This window comes from Trichechus manatus, unplaced genomic scaffold, assembly GCF_000243295.1.
Source record: "Trichechus manatus latirostris isolate Lorelei unplaced genomic scaffold, TriManLat1.0 scaffold00100, whole genome shotgun sequence".
In the NCBI taxonomy this organism is placed as follows: domain Eukaryota; kingdom Metazoa; phylum Chordata; class Mammalia; order Sirenia; family Trichechidae; genus Trichechus; species Trichechus manatus.
In genome coordinates, this window is record NW_004444036.1 from 9,438,377 (window position 1) to 9,460,876 (window position 22,500).

Below are 22,500 nucleotides of genomic sequence, written 5' to 3' on the forward strand. Positions count from 1 at the left end.
AATACCTTTAGTAGTAGTGGTGTTAACTCTTCTCTGAAAGTTTGGTAGAATTCTCCAGTGAAGCCATCCGGGTCAGGGCTTTTTTTTGTTGGGAGTTTTTAAATTACCTTTTCAGTCTTTTCTTTTGTTATGGGTTTATTTAGTTGTTCTACCTCTGTTTGTGTTAGTTTAGGTAGGTAGTGAGTTTCTGGAAATTTGTCAATTTCCTATAGGTTTGCAAATTTTTTAGAGTACAATTTTTCATACTATTCTTTTATGATTCTTTTAACTTCATTTGGGTCTGTTGTGATACCAACTGTCTAATTTCTTATATGGGTTATCTGCTTCCTCTCCTGTTTTTCTTTTGTCAGTTTGGCCAGTGGTTTGTCAGTTTTGTTGATCTTTTCAAAGAACCAGCTTTTAGTCTTGTTAACTCTTTCAGTTGTTTTTCTATTCTCTATTTCGTTTAATTCTACTGATTCTTATTATTTCCTTTCTTCTAGCGCTTGAGGGCTTCTTTTGCTGCTCTCTTTCTACTTGTTCCAGTTGTAGGGTTAAAGTTTTGATTTTGGCCCTTTCTTCTTTTTGGATGTGTGCATTTATTGCTATAAACTGACCTCTGAGCACCGCTTTTGCTGTGTCCCAAAGGTTCTGGTAGGATGTGTTTTCATTCTTGTTTGATTCTATGAATTTCTTTGTTGCATCCTTAATTTCTTCTATAACCCAGTAGTTTTTGAGCAAGGTGTTTGTTCAGTTTCCATGTGTTTGATTTTTTTTCCTTGCTTTATCTGTTGTTGATTTCTACTTTAATGGTTTTGTGGTTGGAAAAGATACATTGTAATATTTTGATGCTTTGGCTTTTGTTAAGGCTTGCTTTATGGCCTAATATGCGGTCTATTCTGGATAGTGTTCCATGTGCATTGGAAAAGAAAGTATACTTGGCTGCTGTTGGGTGGAGTGTTCGGTATACGTCTGTGAGATCAAGTTGGTTGATTGTAGCGTTTAGCTCTTCTGTGTCTTTGTTGAGCTTCTTTCTGGATGTTCTGTCCTTCACGGAAAGTGGTGTGTTGAAGTCTCCTACTACTATTGTGGAACTGTCTATCTCACTTTCCAATGCCATTAAAGTTTGTTTGATGTATTTTGGAGCCCTGTCGTTGGGTGCATAAATATTTATTATGGTTATATCCTCCTGGGGTATTGACCCTTTAATCATTATATAGTGTCCTTCCTTATCCTTTGTGGTAGATTTTACTTTAAAGTCTATTTTGTCAGTGATTAATATTGCTACTCCTGCTCTTTTTTGGGTGTTGTTTGCTTGCTGTATTTTTTTCCATCCTTTGAGTTTTAGTTTGTTTGTGTCTTTAAGTCTAAGGTGTGTCTCTTGTAGGCAGCATAGAGACGGATCGTGTTTTTTAATCCAGTCTGCCACTCTCTGTCTCTTTATTGGTGCATTTAGTCCATTTATGTTCAGCATAATTATTGATAGGTATGAGTTTAGTGCTGTCATTTTGATGTCTTTATTTGTGTGTTATTCACAGTTTCTTTGTTTCACTTAATTTTCTGTGTAGAGTCATTTTTCTTTATGTATTTTCATCTTTTTATTGTTGTTGATTTTGTGTTTGCTGAGTGTTCATATTTTTCTAGTTTTTTGTTTCGACCTGTAGGATTGTTAGTTTCCTTTGTGGTTACCTTAATATTTACCCCTATTTTTCTAAGTTTATACCAGTCTTTTATTTGTTTATATCACCTTGGTTTCCTCTCCATATGAAAAATCTGTGTCTGCATTTTTTAAGTCCCTCTTTTTTGTTTTTGTTGTCATCTTTTACATATTGACATCTGTTTCCCTATTTTTAGTGTTTTAGCTTTGATTTACTTTTGTGACATCCCTATCTGGGTTGATATCTGGTTACTCTGTCCTGTGTTCTAGTCTTGGGTTGCTATCTGATGTTACTGATTTTGTAACCGGAGGACTCCCTTTAGTATTTCTTGTAATTTTGGTTTGGTTTTTGCAAATTCACTGAACTGCTGTTTATCTGGAAATGCCCTAATTTCGCCATCATATTTGAGAGAGAGTTTTCCTGGATATATAATTCTTGGCTGGCAGTTTTTTTTCTTGAAGGCTTTATATATGTCATCCCATTGCCTTCTTGCCTGCGTGGTTTCTGCTGAGTAGTCTGAGCTTATTCTTATTGACTCTCCTTTGTAGATGACTTTTCATTTATTCCTGGCCTCTCTTAAAATTCTCTCTTTATCTTTGATTTTGGCAAGTTTGATTATAATATGTCTTGGTGACTTTCTTTTGGGATCTACCTTATGTGGGGTTCAGTCAGCATCTTGGGTAGATATCTTGTCATGTTTCACAATATCAGGGAAGGTTTCTGCCAACAAATCTTCAGCAATTCTCTCTGAATTTTGTTATCCTCCCCTCACCCCGCCGCCCCGTTCTGGTACTGCAATCACTTGTAGGTTATTCCTCTTGATAGAGTCCCGCATAATTCTTGGGATTTCTTCATTTTTTTGAATCCTTTTATCTGATTTTTCCTGAAATAAGTTGGTGTCAAGTGCTTTATCTTCAAGCTCACTAATTCTGACTTCCATTGCCTCAGTTCTGCTCCTATGACTTTCTATTGAGTTGTCTAATTCTGAAATTTTATTGTTAATCTTCTGGATTTCTGATTGCTGTCTCTCTATGGATTCTTGCAGCCTATTAAATTTGGCATTATGTTCTTCTCTTATCTTTTTAATTTCCTCTATTGCGTGTTCTGTGTCTTGCTTAATTTCCTTCCTAATTTCTTGAAGCGTTCTGTATATTAATCTTCTGTATTCTGCCTCTGGTAATTCCAAGAAATTTTCCTCCTCTGGAAAATTTCTAGGTTCTTTATTTTGGGAGCTTGCTGAAGCCATCTTGGATTGCCTCTTTATGTGATTTGATATTGACTGTTGTCTCTGAGCCATCAATAAGTTATTATATTTGTTATTTTATGTTTGCTTACTGTGTCCTAGCTTCTTGTTTTGTTTTGATATGCCCAAATAGGCTGCTCGTATGAGCTAGTTTGATTATTGGCAGCTTTGAAGCTCTAATGTCCTGTCACTAGGTGGTTAGATCTGTTACTAGGTACGTGAGCTCAGGAGTCCGCCCACTCCTCCTGTATGGATTCAGCTCAGGTGCCCAGGTAGATAGCCACCAAGTGTGTGACTCTCACAGTCCTAGACAGGCACGGGTGATTGGTGTAGGCACAGGCATCTGGCTGTACAGGGGGACATACTCTGAGCCAGGCGGGGCTGACGGCCGCCCCTGAGTGTCTAGGAGGAAGGCGTGGCCCTGTTCCCTAGAGCAGGTAGGTGGGTGGGTTTTGCAGCCGGACTATGAGCAGCTAATGATGGTAGTTTGTAAGGACTGGGGAGCACCTCTTATTCATGGGCCCCTATCGCAGGTGGCTAGGTGGCATGGGTGGAGCCACCAGTCCTAAGGCCCTTGATGTGGGTAGGTGAAGACCCTGCTTAATGGGCAGACCAGTGTCAAATGTCAAGAACCTGCCACTTCACAGCTGAAACAGTTGAAGTTAGAGTTCCGGTATATACTCTTTTGTATTGCGGTAATGAGGGCCTATGGTGTTGAGATGGGCCCACACAAGTCTATGCAGGAGGAAGGCACTCAAAGTCTGTGGATCCCTTATGCCTGTGTCTTGGCAAAGGAGCTGTGCCTACCCTGTGTTCCTGGTTTAGGGGAGCCAGCAGTTTATTTTTTCCTCTGTTTGTTAATTTGTTCCCTCTGCAAGGCTGGGATAATGGCTCCCAGCTTGTGATGGATCCTGCTTCCGGCCCAGGGGAGCCCAGGGGACTCGGCAATTGCTGAAGCTGGTCCCGGACTCAGTGCACAGCAGGGTGCGGGGAGGTAAATGGGAGAGAGGTTTTTCCCTAAGGGGGATGTTTTTGATCTGCATGATAAGCCCTACCCAAGAAGTTATCTTTCGCCAGTGAGAGCTGGTTCTCACTGGTTCTGTGTGGCCATGTAGACTCTGTGGCTCTGGGTCTCCCCTGGTGTGGAAAACACACCTTCTGAGCACAGCTGCTTGCTTGCCTCACCGCTCACCCATGAGCTGATCAGGCCTGAAGGGCTTAGACTCTCGCCGCATCAGGTCTGGCAACTCCTCGCTGCTTCCAAACCGTCTCTCCCTCCCCCTGACACTCAGTCCGGTTCCTCAACTCTACCTTCGATGTTTAGGGCTCCCAGATTGCCATATACAGTCGAATCTCTTGTGTTTTTGGGTCTTTGTTGTAAGAGGTCCACCAGAAGTGTCTGACTACTCTGCCATCTTCGCCCCGCCCCTACTTATAATCTTAAGGATAGACCAGTTTTTTTAAAGCTAAAATTCTATAAATTGATTGTGTTTCCTGTGTTTGTGATGTTAAAAAACAGTCTGAATACAGTTATGGTGTCTAAAGACACTGCCCCAGGATCTTTTCACACTGTTTTTGTCAGTGTCACCTGACACTCATCTAACAGTTCAAGCCTCTGAAAAGGTAACAATTAAAGTTGAGTAATTCTGCCTAATTCTTTTTACTGTATTGTGAGCCCCTGAGAAATAATAGGAAACCCGGGTGGTGTAGTGGTTAAGACCTCAGCTGCTAACCAAAAGATCTGCAGTTTGAATCCGCCAGGTGCTCCTTGGAAACTCTCTGGGGTAGTTCTACTCTGTCCTATAGGGTCACTGTGAGTCGGAATTGACTCAGTGGCAATGGGTTTGGTATTTTGTTTGTTTGTTTGTTTTCTGGAGCAATAAGCCACTCTTTTCATTTGAGATTGTCTTTTTTTTTTAATTTAATTTAATTTTTTTTATTGTACTTTAGGTGAAGGTTTACAGAACAAATAGTTTCTCATTAAACAGTCAGTACACATATTATTTTATGACATTGGTTAACAACCCCACGACATGTCAACCCTCTCCCTTCTCGACCGTTTTTTTCTTTTTGGTGAAAATATAGATAGCCAAAGATACACCATTTCAAAAATTTCTACATGCATGATTCAGTGACATCGATTATGTTCTTCCAGTTGTGCTGCTATTCTCACTTTAGATGAAGGTTTACAGAACAAAATAGTTTCTCATACACATTTAGTACACATGTTGCCCTATGACAGTGGTTAACAACCGTACTACATGTCAACACTGTCCTTACTCAACCTTGGGTTCCCTAGCACCAGCTTTCCTATCCCCTTCTGCCTTCTAGTCCTTGTCCCTGGATGTCTTCCTTTTTAAGTATTTCTTTATATCTTTTAACAGGTGGAGCCTAGTTGATAAACAGTTTATTTTCCTCAGGAACTTAGCCATAGGAAGAGGTCCTTCCTCCAATCTCTAGTAGAGGCATTGATGTGGGAGGTTGCCTCTGCTCTGGGCTGGATACTGAGCTGGGAAGGGACAGATTGTAGCAGGGATGAAAGTAGAGTTCACAGTATAATCAGTTTTGCAGAGCAGCTGAGTGCTGTGAATAGTTGTAATTTGCTAGTCAGAATATTAAACTGCGTTGTTTCAAACAAGAGCAAGAGTGGATTGCATTGTTGGATCGTAGTCTAGTACAGCAGTGACTTTTTGACTCACAGATGATGGTGACATCAACCATAGGTGTGTATATGGGCCAAGCATATAGAATTTCAAAACTTGTATTTTCATAGAGTAAAAGAGGAAGCCCTTGAAAAGAGTTCAGTAGAGTTATTTTTCTCAGCGGTGCCCGTTCTGACCCACCTTCCTTTTCTTGAGGAATTGCCAGGCCAACAGCACGAAATGACGTCCTGCATTCCAGTGACCAATATTTTGCTCCTAGAACACTGACACTCCATGGATGCCTCATTAGTTTTCCTCCTGCCTGCTGTATCTTGTATATAAATTACTACTCTGTGTGTTTCAGCCTGTTTCCTTACCGCCTTGCTCATTTGCTTGCCAATGATACATATAGCTGTCACAGAAAATATTACTCCCAGGGTCTTTACGGTGATAGTATGACTAAAGTTCCTGCATGAAGGGATCTCATTAATATATTAAAAGGACCATACATATGTTTTTTATCATCACTGCTAAAAAAACCTTTCTGATTAGAATAACTGTTACCAAGTTTCCTCACTGTTTCTGTGATGTAGCAGGTGGAATTATCTGATCTAGTCAGTGCCATCTTGTTGGTTTCATGTTTCAATAAAAAATAGAACAGGACACATGCTGGATTTATGTTCTTGGGTAGTGGGTGAGATGTTCTCCATGTTCCTACTCTTAGATGCATGTGAAATGTTCAACAAAAGGTCAGAAAGGCTTGTTGGTGTTTGGAATTGAATAAATAAATTTAAAATGTTGTCTCTATTTTTCACCACTGGAACGTGTTTGTGTGATTGAGTTTCTCACAGCTTTGCCTGTACCATGTTCTCTTTTAGGATGGGTCAAACCTCACTGCAAATCAGAGGGCCTATGCCCCTGAGCAGCTGCAGAAACAGGACAACTTAACCATTGACACCCAGTACTACCTGGCCCAGCAGGTCCACCCAGTTGTGGCTCGTATCTGTGAGCCAATAGATGGAATTGATGCTGTGCTCATTGCAACGTGGTTAGGTAAGTTTCCCAAGCTCACACAGACCCTCTCACTGTTACAGCGGCATTTGTAGACCTCCTTCGGCTGTTATGTTATCCCTGTTTATAGGCACAGTACTATGTCTAGTACTCTTCTGTTTATAATTAGGCATTTATTTTTGTAGTTGTTGAGTTTATGTCTGTTTCTCCTCATAGACTATGACCTTCTTGTACTCACTACCTCTGTAACTACATGCGTGCTCCATAGTTGGCACCCAATAAATAAATGCTGAGGGAGAAGAGGGAAGGAAAAAGAAGGACAAAGAAGGAAGAGAGGAGTAAAGTCAAGATTTGAGGAGCCATTATAGTCACTGACTTTGCATTGTTGTAGCTTAAGTTAGTGGACTTCCACTAATAAGGAGATTGGTGGTATCTTGATGATTGGTTCATCTTGTTTTTCATAGAAAGTAAGATTCTGCAGTTTTTCTTAGCATGGAAAATTTGAGTTTTTAGTACTCATTTCCCTTTGAGTATCCTACTCTCACTTTAAGTAGAATTCTTCTAAAACTGGACTCGCTATTATATCTTCTAGGAATTGGCTGCGATTCCTACTTTCTCCTCATTCCAGGAGGTGTCAGCCAACCCTGAAACCTCAATGTTTGTTTGACTTTTCCATTATCCTCCTTGTTATGTCACCAGATTGTCATCTCTTGGCTAGAAATTTATTTCATAACCAGCCCAGATTTCCTTTCTAGATGACCAGCACGTAAAGAGTTACATTGCTTTTAGGCTCCGTGCTCTCTAATCCGTCTTAAACAAAGATGAATATTCTTAGAGTACTGCCTAATGAAGTCTTCAGATGCCTCCTCAGTGTACATTAAGTCCTGATGCCCTACGCTGGCAATTACAGACTCTAACTTTCTAACTCCAACCTGTATTTCTAGCCTTATTTCTTATTAGGTCTACTCAGTATCCTCTAAATATAGTATTGTTCATTCTGTCCCTGCTTCATGGAAAATTCTCCCCTCCTCTCACTAAAAGGTATGGATTAAGACGTGGGCTTTGGAATCTTAGGGGCCTGAGTTTAAATGCTGGTTCTGCTATTCACAAGCGCTGTGGCTTTGGCAAGCCTCTATACCTTGTCCTAAGCTGTAGTTCCTGGACTCATAAAATAGGGCTGCTTTGAGGATGAAATAAGATGATGCTTGTGGGATGCTTCTTACAGGGCCTGGAGCAGGAGTGCTCGGTAAATGGTGTCAGTAGCCACATCCCATCCTTCTTTCAGATTTCAGTGTAAGTATGTACATACTCCTCCACCCCTGAGGATTGGCACATAGTTAGTGCTCAATGCCCTCGGTGAGATGGATTGACACAATAGCCACAACAATGGACTCAGACATGCCAATGATTGTGAAGATGGCAGAGGAGCAGGCAGTGTTTCATTCTGTTATACTTAAGGTCTCCATGAGTCAGAGCCGACTTGATGGCAGGTAACCACAGCAGTGCTCAGTGTTTGTGAATTTAGGTTGGATCTTCCCTGGATGAATTATCAAGTCACATACTTTCAATTCCGCTGCTGTTGAGTGTGTTTCTGACTCCTCCCACCACCCCCATCCCCACTCTCCTATCAGTGTCTACTCTGGAAGTGGAAACTCATTTTTGACATTTGCCTGAGCAAAACATAATTAGTAGAATAAAACTCTGCTACCAAAATAATCATATAATGTATTCTCAAAGTTGAGTTATGTTTGATGATGTTTATAAATTCTCAGCTGAGAGGAGGGGACTGTAAATGCACAATATTTTTTTACTTCTTTTTTTTTTTTTTCTTTCTCTCCGGTACATTTAGTACTTACTCTGTCAGACACTCGGATAAGTACCTTGCGTGTGTTATCTTATTTAATCTTTGCAGCAACCTCCCAGGGTTTGTTGTATTAGCTCCATTTTACAGAGAAGGATGCCGAAGCTTAGAGAGGTATCTAACTTGTAGTAAGTGGCAGGTTGTGATTGCATCCAATGCTGGCTAACTCCAAAGCTTGTGCTCTTAACTACTGTGCTAAACTTTACTGCCTCTTCTTAGCCCTGAAAGGCTACAGAACATGCTGTCAACCAGGAGTGGGATGATGTGTGTGTGAAATCTGGGGAGTTTCATAGTCTTCATGCTCCCTCCTCTCCCCAGTTCAGTAAATGGTGTCAATAGCCACATCCCACCCTTCTTTCAGACTTCAATGTAAGTATGTACACACTCCTTAGGATTGGCACATAGTTAATGCTCAGTACCCTCAATGAGATGGATTGACACAATAGTGGGGATAAGGGTGGTGAGAGGAGTCAGAAACATACTCAACAGGGGCGGGATTGAAAGTATGTGACTTGATAATTCATCTGGGGAAAATCCAACCTAAATCCACAAACATTGAGCACTGTTGTTAGTTGCCATCAAGCCGGCTCTGACTCATGGTGACCTTAAGTATAACAGAATGAAACACTGCCTGGTTCTGTGCCATCTTCATAATCATTGACATGTTTGAGTAAATGATGTGCGTGCCCCCACAACCACCACCGAAGACCTCTGCACAAAAGCATTTTTTTAGAGTAGGTCTCCCAGCTTTTCCGTTTGTATCATCAGGAACCTGGTCTAAAGGCAAATGGTTGCCCTTCCCTTCTTTGGTTTTGAATTTTCAGGGGCACAGCACGGGGAGGGGATAGAGAGAACAGGAGCCCAGTCTCGTGAATGACATCTAAGAGAGATAAGTGCGGGGCCTTGTATTTCAGGAAAACTGCTGTACGATAAAGGGTAATGGAACCTGCCTGGGTGGCTAAGCCAGATGACCACTCAGGTAGCTCAAGACTGGTCCTACTGAGAGGGGACCAGACTGATTTTATTGGTCCTGGGGGTCATACTTAGGATCATTTTTGTATATAAATGAAACAGTGGACAGATTTTTACTTGCTTGAGGACACTTTATAGTAACTGCAGCTGCCTTTTGATCGTAGGCTGCCTTATGAATCTAGTTTTCACAAATTAATTTCAAAGCCAGTAAACTAGAGGGTTCCATCTTCAGAGGTTTCATGTTGTGTCTCATCACAATCGATCTCAGTTTTCTGAGGGAACCCTGCACCCTTGTGCATGGTTCTACCACGTACCCCTCTCTCCTACCCTATCGCCTGAAAGCTCAATGAGCGTTTGTGGCTGTGTGGTCAGTATTCTGGGAAGCTGCTCCTTGGTGCCTGGTAGCCAATTAGCACTGACTGAAGGGCCTGTGTCCTCGGCCTTGAGCAGCTGCTGCTTCCCCTTTTGATCTTCTTTTTCTCATTTTCATCTTCTACCACTTGACAAGTTTTTTTTTTTTTTTAGTACATTTATTTTATTTTTGTTGTTGAGAGTATACACAGTAGAACATACACCAATTTGTTTCTACATGTACAATTCAGTGACATTGATTACATTCTTCAAGTTGTGCAACCATTCTCATCCTCCTGAGTTGTTCCTCCCCATTAACATAAGCTCACTACCCCCCTAAGGTTCCTATCTAATCTGTCAAGTTGCAGTTTGACAACAATTTTTATAATAAGGCTGTGTGAAGTTGTCATCATTGTAGTCCCTTTCCTCCCCTCCTTGTCCCCTTCTCCCACCCCACCCCTGGCCATCACCAGGGGGTGATGTACACATATCTGTCTGCATCAGTAATAACTGTTTTAGTCCTTTATCGCTCTCTTTCCTCATAGGATGTTCAGCATTAATGAACTGCAGGACAGAAAGTGCCAGTCACCATGCAGATCCGCAGCAAACACTGATGCTCGCCCAGCCAGGTCTTTGCAGGCATTTCCTCCTTGCCTAGTCAGGAGCTAAATTTTTATCTGCATCCTTTATTCCCCTACCCCAAGTGAAAAGTTAGGGTGGCTATCCTTCACTAAGGAATTCGAGGCCCCTGCTGTCCGTTCTCACTTAGCCTGTGGCTTTAGAGAGGAGGAGGAAGGAGATGGGGAAGTGGTGGGAGAGTTAGGGAGTGTTAGGTGGGTGCGCAGTTTCTAAGAGGTGCAAGCTGTAGGCACAAAATTATTGTAATTTGGTTTTAAAATTCTAAATCTGTTTTCTTTATATATAAAAAAAACTGCGGTTAGTGAACTGACACTGTTAAATAAGTTGAAGTGTACAAGTGTATACATAAAATACAAGCCCTCCAACTGCCTAATCACAGACATAAAATAATTCTCTTGCTTTTAATGTAGTTTTTAATCTTTGAGTAATGAAACGTATTACAGTGTTGAAACTTTAGTGAAGTTTGATACTTTGTCCTTTTATTTAGTACAAAGAAAATCACGAATAATGGCATAATTTCATTTAGGAAAATTATTAAGTTCGTGATTTTTTTATTTTTAAGACTCTTTTGTGGAGAGCAGCTCTATTTTTCAACCACTTTTTTCTTTTTCTATTGCTTTTATACGGCTTTCCTTGAAATGAAAGGAAAGCATCAAGTGTTGGTTTTATCCTGTGGCTTCACTTTGGAAATTCTCTATTTCTCTCTGTCAAGATACCTCCTGAAGTCTGTCTGGTGGCATGTTGCACGGCCAGGTGTTCCGTATGGGAAGGCCATTGTAGTGAAAAGGAGAGAGGATGGTCTATTAAATGAGTGAATGAATAAGTCTGCTGAATTGAAAGAGAATAATTTGTTCTCTCTAATAACTAATGGTTCTCATTATCCCACAGTAAAATGTGTATCATTTTTCTGAAACCCATGTAAGATTATTGCTGTTGGGCTTAAATAAAGCAAAATTTTACTCTTTTCCATCTGTGAATAGGAAAAAAACAGAGTATTACTCTTCTTATACAATAGCCCTATGGGAAACATGGCCACTAAAACTTGGAACTCTTAGCTTTTGTTCCCCAGACTATGGGTTTTTCTCCCTCTTGTTCTAATGAAAGCTCTCTATATTCTGTGGATGAAATATCCCCAGTATGTGCAAACATCCAAATAATCTTCTGTACTTAGCAATACAGGCCAATGATGAGAACAGTCTGAAGTTTGCTCTTGAATTTTGTTTTTTAATTTATATTTCATGCATAACAGTACTTACAATTATATAATATCTTTCTTCCAATGAGCAATGATTTATACAATAGCTATAAAGTACATTTCTTCATGGTCAGTGATAAAATTTCAGGCATTTGGCCATCTGGGCAGTTTTCTCACTGATCCTAAGAAATTAATGATGTTTTAAGGAAGTGAGAATTTCGAATTTAATCTCTGAAGAGAGTGCTTAAAACGAGAGAGAGAGCACAACCCAGCATCCTTCTGGGTGAAATTGAAAAGTAAACATCCCCTTTTTAAAAAATTTACCATGCCGCTCATGTTACAGAAAAGTAATTTTTGTCAATAGCCAGGGTCCAACAACATCTTCTAAGAAATAAGTGCAACAGTGGGTCAAGTAATGTCTGGGAGTGTCTTTAGCAGGCCCAAGTAGATATATATGCCTACAAGAGAAGAGGGGAAAGAATAAATACAGGGGGTTGGGAGGAGAACGATGCCTCCAGCAGGTGCTTCAGGTATTACGTAGTCAATGAAAAATTTTGCCTTTTTCATGATAAAGTTCTCAGAAGAAAATGCATACATGCCCTTCATTTCCAAACCTTAAATATTTTCTACAAAATAATTAATAGTAAAATTTTAAAATTAATATATCACACCAAATGCAAAATAGGATGGTAAGAGAAGTCTTGTGAGCTGCTAAGAACTGCCTCTTACAAGGTGGAGCACCATTCCAAGGCATCATCAAGTGGCTTAGACTCCAGTCTATTTTTGTATTCATTGAACAGATTAATGCTGAAGACCTACTATGCTCAGCATTGTAATAGGCACTGTGAGGGCTAAAGTTGAGTCAGATGTGGATCCTTTACTCAAATTACAGCCCAATGTGGAAGACCGTTTAGTTGATTTCACTGTTGTGGGGGAGTCTAGTGGACAACACAATGTATGTCCCAAAGGAGGTAAAATAAAAGATTATTCAGAGCTCAGGGGAAGCAGAGACCACTTCTAGCTGGGGCCACCAGGGAAGTGGTGGCATTTGAGACCTTGTGGGAACAGGTTGTGGAGAGGCCAATATGGAGTTGGGAATGGTTGCCTACCCCACTGCTCACCATTCTTCCAGCCCGTTGATGAACTGCAGGGGCCGAGCTCTATCTTTGCAAGGGAATCCTTGCTATTCTAGCCCTCCCTGCAGCACATTAGAGAATTCACGGAGAGTTGCTTCAGGGTTATCAGTCGCACCGCTCTGTACCTCAGTCCCTACAAGGTGGGCACGTGACAGTTTGTCTCTGTCTCACTGGCCTGCGCACTGAGGGCCAGCAGCAACGCTGCTCACCCAGCTTCAGCTGGGAACCTTGAACCAAGCCAGAGCATATTTAGAACAATCACTTGGAGGAGTAATTCATGACTCTGGCTTTGTAGCCCTTGGAGTTTCCAAAGGAAAATGAGGCGATCTCAAATTATTTACATTAGATTATGTTTTTAAAAAGATGAATAAGTGTAGCTTTTACAGGACTGTGTAGCCTATAGAAAATGTGTAAGACATAATAAATGACAGAAGTGGAATACAGCATTGTACACGGATACTTAAACTATATCAAATATATGTGTGAATAAGACAGGAAAGGGTTAAGCTGGGAATTATAAGTGGTTCCCACTTATTGAGAAAATATTAACATTGTTATTACTAAAAATGAGACAGATTTTATAAAATCAGAAGGAAAAAAAAACAGTTACACAGTCACTCACTTCTGAAAGAATGGGTGCTTAGGGACCTGGAGTCTTTGCTGTTTTTCCAGGTATCTACTAACATAGCTGCAAGAGATGAGGCCTTTGTTGTAAGGGAAGCAGTCCTTGGTCTCTTAGCTTATTTGCATTATTTTATTTTCCAATTTTTTTTTCAGCATAAGAAATATGCTGGAAATTTTCTCAGATTTAAAAATACGAAAGAAGACACTGCTAAATTTTATTCCTGCCCAGAGGTACACATCTTATTAAGTTCAAGGTCACATTCAGGGCTATCATCAAGGGCATTGCAAACAGTTCAGTGCTCTCATGAGAGTGCTGCCCATCAGGATTTTATTTTTTTTCTGTCAGGATACTGAGAGTTACCTTCTGCAAGGCAATAAAGACTTTGGGAATTTACTTAACCCAAAGGTTTGGTTATTATTTCTCTTAAAACACTCAGAAATTTAGTATTTATGTTCTGAAGAGGTTTATTGTTGATGTGAAAGGCAGTTTCAGTTGTCTGCCACTTGTAGTCAATTTTGTTTATCTTTAAATTGGATCTATAGTATTTTTTAAACTTTTTATTTTGGAAAATGTAAACGTATACAAAAGTAGAGACAATAATGTAATAAATTCCCATGTACCCATCCCCTAGCTTCAGCAGTCAGCAACTTGCTGCCAATTTTATTCCTCCTCCCCTGATTATTTTGAGGTGAATTCTAGACATCTTGTCATTTTGTTTGTAAGTTTTTCATTTTCCCTTTCTAAAGGACAAGGATTCCCCCCTTTAAACATAGCCATAATTATTATTATCACACACCAAAAAACACAGTAACTCCATTTCATAAATATCCAGCATTCATGTTTCCCTGATTGTCCTATAAATATACTTTCTTTAAAAAACTCCTTGTTTGAATTGGAATCCAGTCAGAGTCCGTATATTGTGATAGCTAAATCTCCTCCATCTTGTTTGTTTTTAAATCTTTCCAATTTATTTGTTAAAGAAACTGGATTCTTTGTCCTATAGAATTTCCGTCATTCTGGAATTTACTGATTGCATCCCGGTGGTAATCTTTAACAGGTTCCTCTGTCCCCTGTGTTTTCTGTAAATTTGTAGTTAGGCTAAAGACTTGACCATATTTGGGTTCAGATTTTTGTGTGTGTGTGGTGGTGGGGCGGCTAATATTGCTTCCTAGGTGATGATGTGTACATCTGTGAGAAGGTACGGACTGTCTGGTTGGAACCTATAGCATTTGATACAAGCCCACAGTTATATTGTTAAGAAATATTCAGTACTCAATTTTTTAATGTAAATTTTCTTATAGTATAACATACATACAGAGAAGTGCACAAAGCCTAACTGGACAGCTTGATGAGTTTTCACAAGTGAACACACACCAGTGTAGTCCCCACTGAACACAGAAAACAGGTTATTACTTCATCCCCAGAAGCCCCCTCATTTCTCCTCCTAGAAAAGATCCTCCTTCTTTACCTCCCCCTGCCCAGAAAACCACTGTCATGACTTGTGGTATCATAGATGAGTTTTTCTTATTTTTGAACATTACATCATTTATGTCTTTACTCTTTTGTTTCCAGCTACTTTCACTCAGTATTATGTGAGATTCATCCGTATGATTGTACTTCATTTCTATCTTATTTTATTGAATGAATACACCACACTTTGTGACTATCTACTGTAGTAACACCTGTGGATTTTTTCCACATTTTGGCTATTATGAAAAGTGCTGCTTTGAGCAATCTTGTGCATATCTTCTGTTGAACATATGCATGCATTTCAGATATATACTTAGAAGTGGAATTGCTAGGTCATAAGGGACATGTACATTCAGCTTTAGTAGATAATGCCAGCTTTCTAAAGTGCATTTGCCAATTCACAATCCCTATGAGCAGTGTATAAGTGGCCCACATTCTCACCAACACTTGGTATTTTCCATCTTTTTCACTTTAGGTGTTCTAGTGGGTATGTGGTGGCATAGTATTGTGGTTTTAATTTGCATTTCTATTTTTCTATTCTGTTGTCTCTTGTTGATTTGTAGACATTCCTTACATATTCTAAATATGAGTCCTTTGGAAATATATTTTGCAAACAACTCCTATTTGGTGTGGTTTTTTTTTTTTTAAGTTTATGTGCAGTGAATTGCTAAGATCTTAGGGTATCACTGAAAAAAAAAGTTGCTGTCGAGTTGATTGCGATCTCATGTGTGCAGAATAGAACTGCTCCATAAGGTTTTCAAGGTTGTGACCTTTTGGAAGCAGATCACCAGGCCTTTCTTCCGAGGTGCCTCTGGGTGAGTTTGAACCACCAACTTTTCAGTTGGTAGTCAAGCGCTTAACCATTTGTGCCACCCAGGGACTCTTAAAGGTATCATACAATCAGTTTATCAAGACACAGAACATTGTTGTCACCCCAGAAAGTACCCTTGTGCCCTACCCCCTCACAAAAGCAACTGCTGATCTGATTCCTATCACGCTAGGTTAAACCCAGCCCGCTGGTCGTGGGTCAATTCCGACTCATAACGATCCTGTAGGACAGAATAGAACTGCCTCATAGGGTTTCCAAGGCTGTAATCTTTATGGAAGCAGAATGGCATATCTTTTTCCCCCTAAGCAGCTGGTGGATTCAAACCACCACCCTTTCGATTAGTAGCCGAGTGCTTAACCACTGTGTCACCAGGGCTCCTTTCACCATAGGTTAGTTTTGCCTATTCTGGAATTTTATGTAAATGGTCTTATATAGTATATACTTTTTGTGTTCAACTTCTTTCACTTAGCATAGTATTTCTGAGGTTCATCTATCTTGTTATATATTAGTATTCTTTTTTATTATTTCTGAACAATATTCCATAGTGGACTAGACCAGTTTATTTAGCCAGTCTCCTGTTGATGGACATCTGGATTGTTTCCAGTTATTGGCTATTTTGAATAAAGCTGCTGTGAACATTCTTGTACAAGGCCTTTTATGGATATGGCATTCACCTTTTAAAAATCCATTAAGTATTTTTTTAATCATACTAAATTTTCGGTTTGTATATTGTTTTCTAAGAAGTCCAGATATATGAAAACCTGGACTAGTGCAAAAGGTAAACTGTTTCTTTCCTAAAATAAATGTTTACTTTTTACACACAAAAAAAAACTTCACAACAGAATTCTATTAACTAAGCTTAAGTGATTCGTATTACAAACAACTGCTTGGGAACACCATTCACTCCCTTTACTCATTTGGGGTTTCATTTATATGGATTTTCGCTCTTCCTCACTTGTATGAACATTCATAATTGACTTCACTGTAATTATTTGCAGTTGCACTAATAGAGTCTTTAGGAGGAAGAAAATTATTTGATAAAATCCTCAGTCTCTCAGATAACCCTATGACTTGAGTTAGAAGCAATTTAAATACTCCTTGCGGATGGGGCAGGTGAACATTCTAAAAATAGGTCTAGTTTACAATGCTTAGGAAATACAATGGTAGAAAATAATTTTGTGCTAAATGTCACATCAGGGGTGTGTGTGATAAGAATGTGGTGATCTTAAGTAAAAACAGTACTGTTAAACTCACCCACCCCAATGCCTATGATGTTACTTTCTATAAATACTTCTTGAAACATGAGAGCTTTGATCCTGTTGCCTTAATAATGTGAGAGACTATAAATTTTCTAATTATAAATGACAGTATTTTAATTTCATTTCACTGCCCCTTGTGGTCCCCACCACCACCACCACCACCACCACAAGAAGGATGGTTTAACTGGAGCACGACAAGTCACAGGACTGAATTAAAGCATGCATCATTTCTGCTTATTGTGGGAAAAACCACGGCTGTTCTTCCCCCAGATAACTTGTTTTGCAAAGCCCAAATAGGCTGCTCCCTGCGTTATTTTGTGCTTAACCAAATGATTGAAGCATCTATCAAAAGCTAGTCTAGTAGAAGTGGAAGTGTCTTTTCTCAAATGGGGCATAAACTTTGTTTCTTTAAGCCAGTTGTTCAGAGAAAGCTCTCAATAGAAAAGGTAAGGAATGTGAAATTCCATTTTGCATCTCTTGCTGAAAGACTAATATAGTTGCTTACTGTATGGTAAGCAGTTTAATATTGTTATACAATGTATATGCATGTATGACAACTGTAATCCTAAAGATTTTACTTGAATGTCATTTCTGACAGAAGTGTTTAATTTGGAAGAACAATAATTACATATAGTTTACATGTAGCAGCTCTATTTGGCGTGTTTTAAAATTCAGAATCTCTACCTCTAGGTGGCAGCACCAGATACATTTTTCCTGTTGTTTCATTGCAGCCTTAATGAGTTATGGTATAAGCAGGAAAACTTTCAAGTCTGCCGAAACTTAAAGTAAGCTGCTTATTACCAATTTTATGAGGCTTTGGAAAAATTAACTTATATGTTGAATGAGATTGGCACTTGTTTAAGCCTGGATTTTTATCATTAAAAAAAAAGATTCTAAGAGCAGTGATCCTTATTTTTTTCACATGACACTTTGTTTTCTTAAAAGGATTTAATTTAGCCCTCTTGTGATTTTCCCGTTGAACTTATAATTGTCCTCTTAAGGAAATCACTTTTTTCTGACATCTTTATTTAAGTAACTTGTGCAAGGATCATTGTATGCCTAATATTTTAATTATAGTGTCTTCTCCCTTTATATTTTTAAAATTCAACACTGACCTGTGACCCAGAGTGTGCTGAGATGAAGCCTCCCGCTCCCCTAAAAAAATTCAGCTTGGGAATAAATCTGAAGGCTAGGCTAGTTGGCTTTGTTATTGTCATGGGGAGATAAGCGTTGTTTGTGGACATGGACATTTAGAGTAGACATTTTATCATGCCAGATATTTTTCCATAACTTTTGGCCAGTTGTTGGGCGTTTGTCCAGAACTAGCCAGATTGCACATGTCCAGTTTTGGCTTACCCAGCAGGCAGCTGCCCGGGCTGGTGCTTGAAGCTTCGTGGGCTCAGGTGTGCTAAGTGAGCCATGGCTGGTGGGGAGGGGTAGATAACAGCTTCTGTTGGTTCCTTTTCACGTTCTGGCCAGTTTTTTGAACATGCAAAGCCGGTGTTGTTTTTGTCCTTGATTTTTGGACTGTGAAAGAAGCTTACCTTTTAGAAAAATCTTCCTTTTTGTCTTTTTCCTCACTTTTTTGAATAATATAAACCCCCTGCCATGGAGTCGATTCCGACTCACAGGGACCCTATAGGACAGAGTAGAACTGCCCCATAGGGTTTCCAAGGCTGTACTTCTTTACGGAAGCAGACTGCCACATCTTTCTCTCACGGAGTGGCTGGTGGGTTTGAACTGCAGACATTTCGGTTAGCAGCTGAGCTCTTTAACCACTGTGCAACCAGGGCTGCTTATGAATAATATAGGAATGGGATATTGATTAATAATCATTTTGTCAGGGGAGAGGGGAGGCTGTGTTTTCATAATCACAAATGCAGCATAACATTATGTGAATACAGTTTGATTCACGACTAGAGCTTAATGAATTAGCAATAGTTAGCCTTCACTACAGAGAAGAAATGGCCTCATTCACAGGCGTGGGCTCTCTCACTCAATCCCTCTGTCCATCTTTAAGTGTGAGGATATGTATTCCCACAGACTTCACGAATTTGCTGCTTCTGTTAGGGGATAGGTAACTTATGAAACAAAAATAGATATTGAGTCTTAGGGCCAAGTGACCTGTGTTACAGTAATTCATGTGGCTAACGAAGAACACTCTTTTAAATGGTTTTGAATGTGTACTTTGTTTTTATTATATACTGTCACTTTAGGAAATAGTTACTTTGATTAATTCCTACAAAGAGCAGCTACAAACTTGATATGCAGCATGAACATGGGTTGTGTATTTTTCTAAATTCATAATCTTGAGTGCCTATACTCTGAATTAAATGATATTTCTTCATTACTTTATTTTTTCATTCAAATGACATTGAGTGCCTCCCATGTGATAGGCACCATTGGAAGCAGTTTGTAATATCTGATTTATATTTAGAAACAGCCTTGTATGATCAGTGGCACTACCTCCATTTTGCAGGTGAGAAAACTGAGACTCAGAGTCTCAGTTGTCTTACTTTGTTCAGCACCTTTGCCCTGTAAGAGCCTGCCTCAGGTATTTTATAATTACTAGGTGTCTTTTAACAACTGACCAAGTAAGATTTAGGATTTTGTCACTGAATTCCAAATGTATCTAGTATTAGATTATCTACCTGTGCAGCTGTTGAAAGATTTAAAACAATTTTTAGATATTTTTGGTGTGTGTGAACATGTTTGCTTGGTTTTCAAATGAAATGTCTCAAAAACTCTAGACTGTGTTTTATATTACTTATTTACCTGTATCCTAAATACTTATGATAGCTTTTCTTTGATTCCTAAAATGCCTAGAATTCTTAGGGATTGCTAAGGGATATTTGCCAGGAAATATATATATTCTAAGATACAGTGTGGAATAATTATCTGTAAGTATAAAGTCAAATAGTAAATGTATCAGATATGCTTTGACTAAGGGTGAATTAAATTGGCTGGCCTAAAAATGTTTCTTTTCTTTAAATAGTTTGTGGAAACGAGACAACATAAACTATGCATCGATAGAGTTCTTGTATTGTTTCAATTGAAATATGGAAGGTATATTTGGTTTCAGGGTTGCTGGGGGACATTTTGGCCTATAGAATCTGTAGATCCATTGTTTCTGCACATATTTTGAATTTCTGAATTCTAAACACCAGCAAGCCATGTTGCATTTTGTCTCAGATGAAGCTACTGAATTTTAACCACTGAATTAGATTGCAACCTACATGCTGTTAACTACTGAGCCAAGATGAAATTGACCACTGCATTGAAATCAGGCTTAGCAGTTGTAGCTGCACTTGAAGGAGTTGTAATAGCCGTGAACCTGTTTTCTTTAATGGGATTTTTATTTTCTATTTTCAGTTTTAATGGTGCCACTTTGATTTTAAGAGTTTCTTAATAACACTGCACATTTATCTGAGATTTTCAGTGTAACTTTAAGAAAATAATAAAACCATCCTAGAGGAATAGCTGAAGTAGTTTCTTTTGAACCCAAATGTCCGGTGGCACATTTTTCTCTTGGCGTTAGTGCAGTTTACTTGTTTTGTTTATAATCTCCTGTTGTTTTTTTTTTTTTAAAGTCCTTTGTCCATGTGATATAAGCCTTTATCTTGAGTTCAAATGGTTATGTATGTGTGTATGCAAATTTTTACTCATTCTTTTGTGAGAGTTTTCTTCTTTGAGTATTTTTGGGGCAAGGGAATTCAAATAATTGTACCCTTCTGAATTTGTTTTTTCTTTTACATTAATAGGACTCGACCCCACCCAATTTAGAGTTCACCATTATCATAAAGATGAAGAGAATGATGCTTTACTTGGTGGCCCAGCACAGCTCACTGATGAAGAGAAGTACAGGGACTGTGAAAGATTCAAATGTCCATGCCCTACATGTGGTACTGAGAATATTTATGATGGTGTATTTGATAGTTTGGTTAGTTGTTTCTTTTTCTTTCGTTTTTTCATTTTGTAAGTGAACTAGTATAATGCTGCCCCCCCCCCCCCCCGCAAACTATGTGGTGTAAAAAGGAAACACACACTTCTACATTTCTTTCACAGGTTTAAAGAATTTTAGCATCATAGGAACTCTGCCTTCACAACTTGCTTTATTTCTCCTTGAAAACTCTTAATTGAATGTGCTCGAATATTGTTTTTGGCTTCCTAGAGAGACTGGCCTTGGTTTTCAAATGGAATCTCTCAGAAATTCTAGATTGTCTTTAAAAAATATTTTATTGTAATTCCTTAATTAGTAACCTGGATTTCCCCACTCCCAACCCCCATTTATTAAGACTTAGAGCAATATTTTCCTTTATCTTAAATCAAGTTAATGGGAACTAAGTGTTTTTGGAAAGTTTTTGTTTATCTTTACACATCCCACTTACCTCCTCTCTGACAAAGGTACTCGTATTATCTTTTCTGCTGTCGTTGCATATCAGACATTTAAAAAGTCACAGAGAGACATTCCTCTCAAAAAGTACTGCCAAAAAATGTATCATTGACCTTGGATCAGAACTTGAAACTTGGCCAACTTACTTGATTCCACTGCAGTGTTATACATGTACTAGCCATTGGCAAATGAGTAGGCAGTAGAGCTGTGCAAAACCTTGAAACCGAAAGAAAATACATCCTTTATCTAAATTAAAAGTAATTATTTTAAGTTAATTTGGACAAACAGCAGATGTTTTGCATTTTTTTGAATCAAAACAAAGCAGTCTTTGGAAGCAAGTGCGAGGAAGAGGCAGACACAGATCAGCAATACTTGCTAAATCCTTGAGTTTTGCTTCATTACAGCTGTAAATAAGATAGTTAATTGCATGGAGGCTTGACGACTTGCAGATGGGCTAACTGGAAGAGCCGATGTCAAGCTCTAAAATCTCTTCCACCTGGAATTGCTTAGTGTGGCGAGTAGGGTTATGTACCAGATAGGAGCAGGAAACCAAGATGTTTAAGTATCAAGAAGGAAAACAAATGCTTCAGAAACCCCAACAGTTTTTCTATATATTATGTTTGCTTTGTCTTTGTGGGGTTTTTGTTTTGTTTTGTTTTGCTTTTTAAAAAAGCAAAACAAAACGTGTTTTTCAATTACTAATAGTTAACTCTGATTTCTACTCCTGCTGCCTCCCTTCCCCCGAATACATTTCATTTTTTGGAAAAATGGCAGAACTTTTAGAGTTACCAAGCTGACTATAAGTGATACTGCTTAGTGGTGTAACACTTTTAATTTTTCTACTTTATTCTTAAAGTTAAGTTGACAATATGAAAGCAAACTAATGTCACAGGGACTCTTGCTTCATCTTCAAGTTTGGAATGAATCAGTGCAAAATTAAACATTTTGATGAGTATCTCTAAGAAGGATCTCTATTTCCAATAACGTGACTTGACTCGTGTTTTCAGAGGGAGAGTTATTTTATCCACAGAGTCTGTCATGGATTAAATGTAAAATAGTGATTTCAGGGTTTTCCCTTCAACTTTGCCACCATTATGATGGTGGCAAAACAGTGGAAAGAATATGTGGCTAAAGGGGTCTTGGGAGGAAGGCAGTTATGAAAATAGGGTTAAATACTCACCAATAAAATTAATTAATATTGCACACCAGGACAGCATGTAAGTTTTTAAGGATAAAA

The 22,500-nt window shown here is 38.9% G+C and overlaps 1 protein-coding gene across 2 annotated transcripts in view; it reads left to right on the top strand.

The window, feature by feature from the left end:
- The window catches only part of POLA1 (DNA polymerase alpha 1, catalytic subunit), a 312,753-nt gene that overhangs the window by 132,694 nt on the left and 157,559 nt on the right, over positions 1-22,500 (top strand). For both annotated transcript variants that reach the window (XM_023737298.1, XM_023737299.1), the window contains 2 exons: positions 6,401-6,575; positions 20,632-20,810. In XM_023737298.1, the coding sequence (XP_023593066.1) occupies positions 6,401-6,575; positions 20,632-20,810 (354 nt within the window). The remainder of the gene's footprint in view (positions 1-6,400; positions 6,576-20,631; positions 20,811-22,500) is intronic.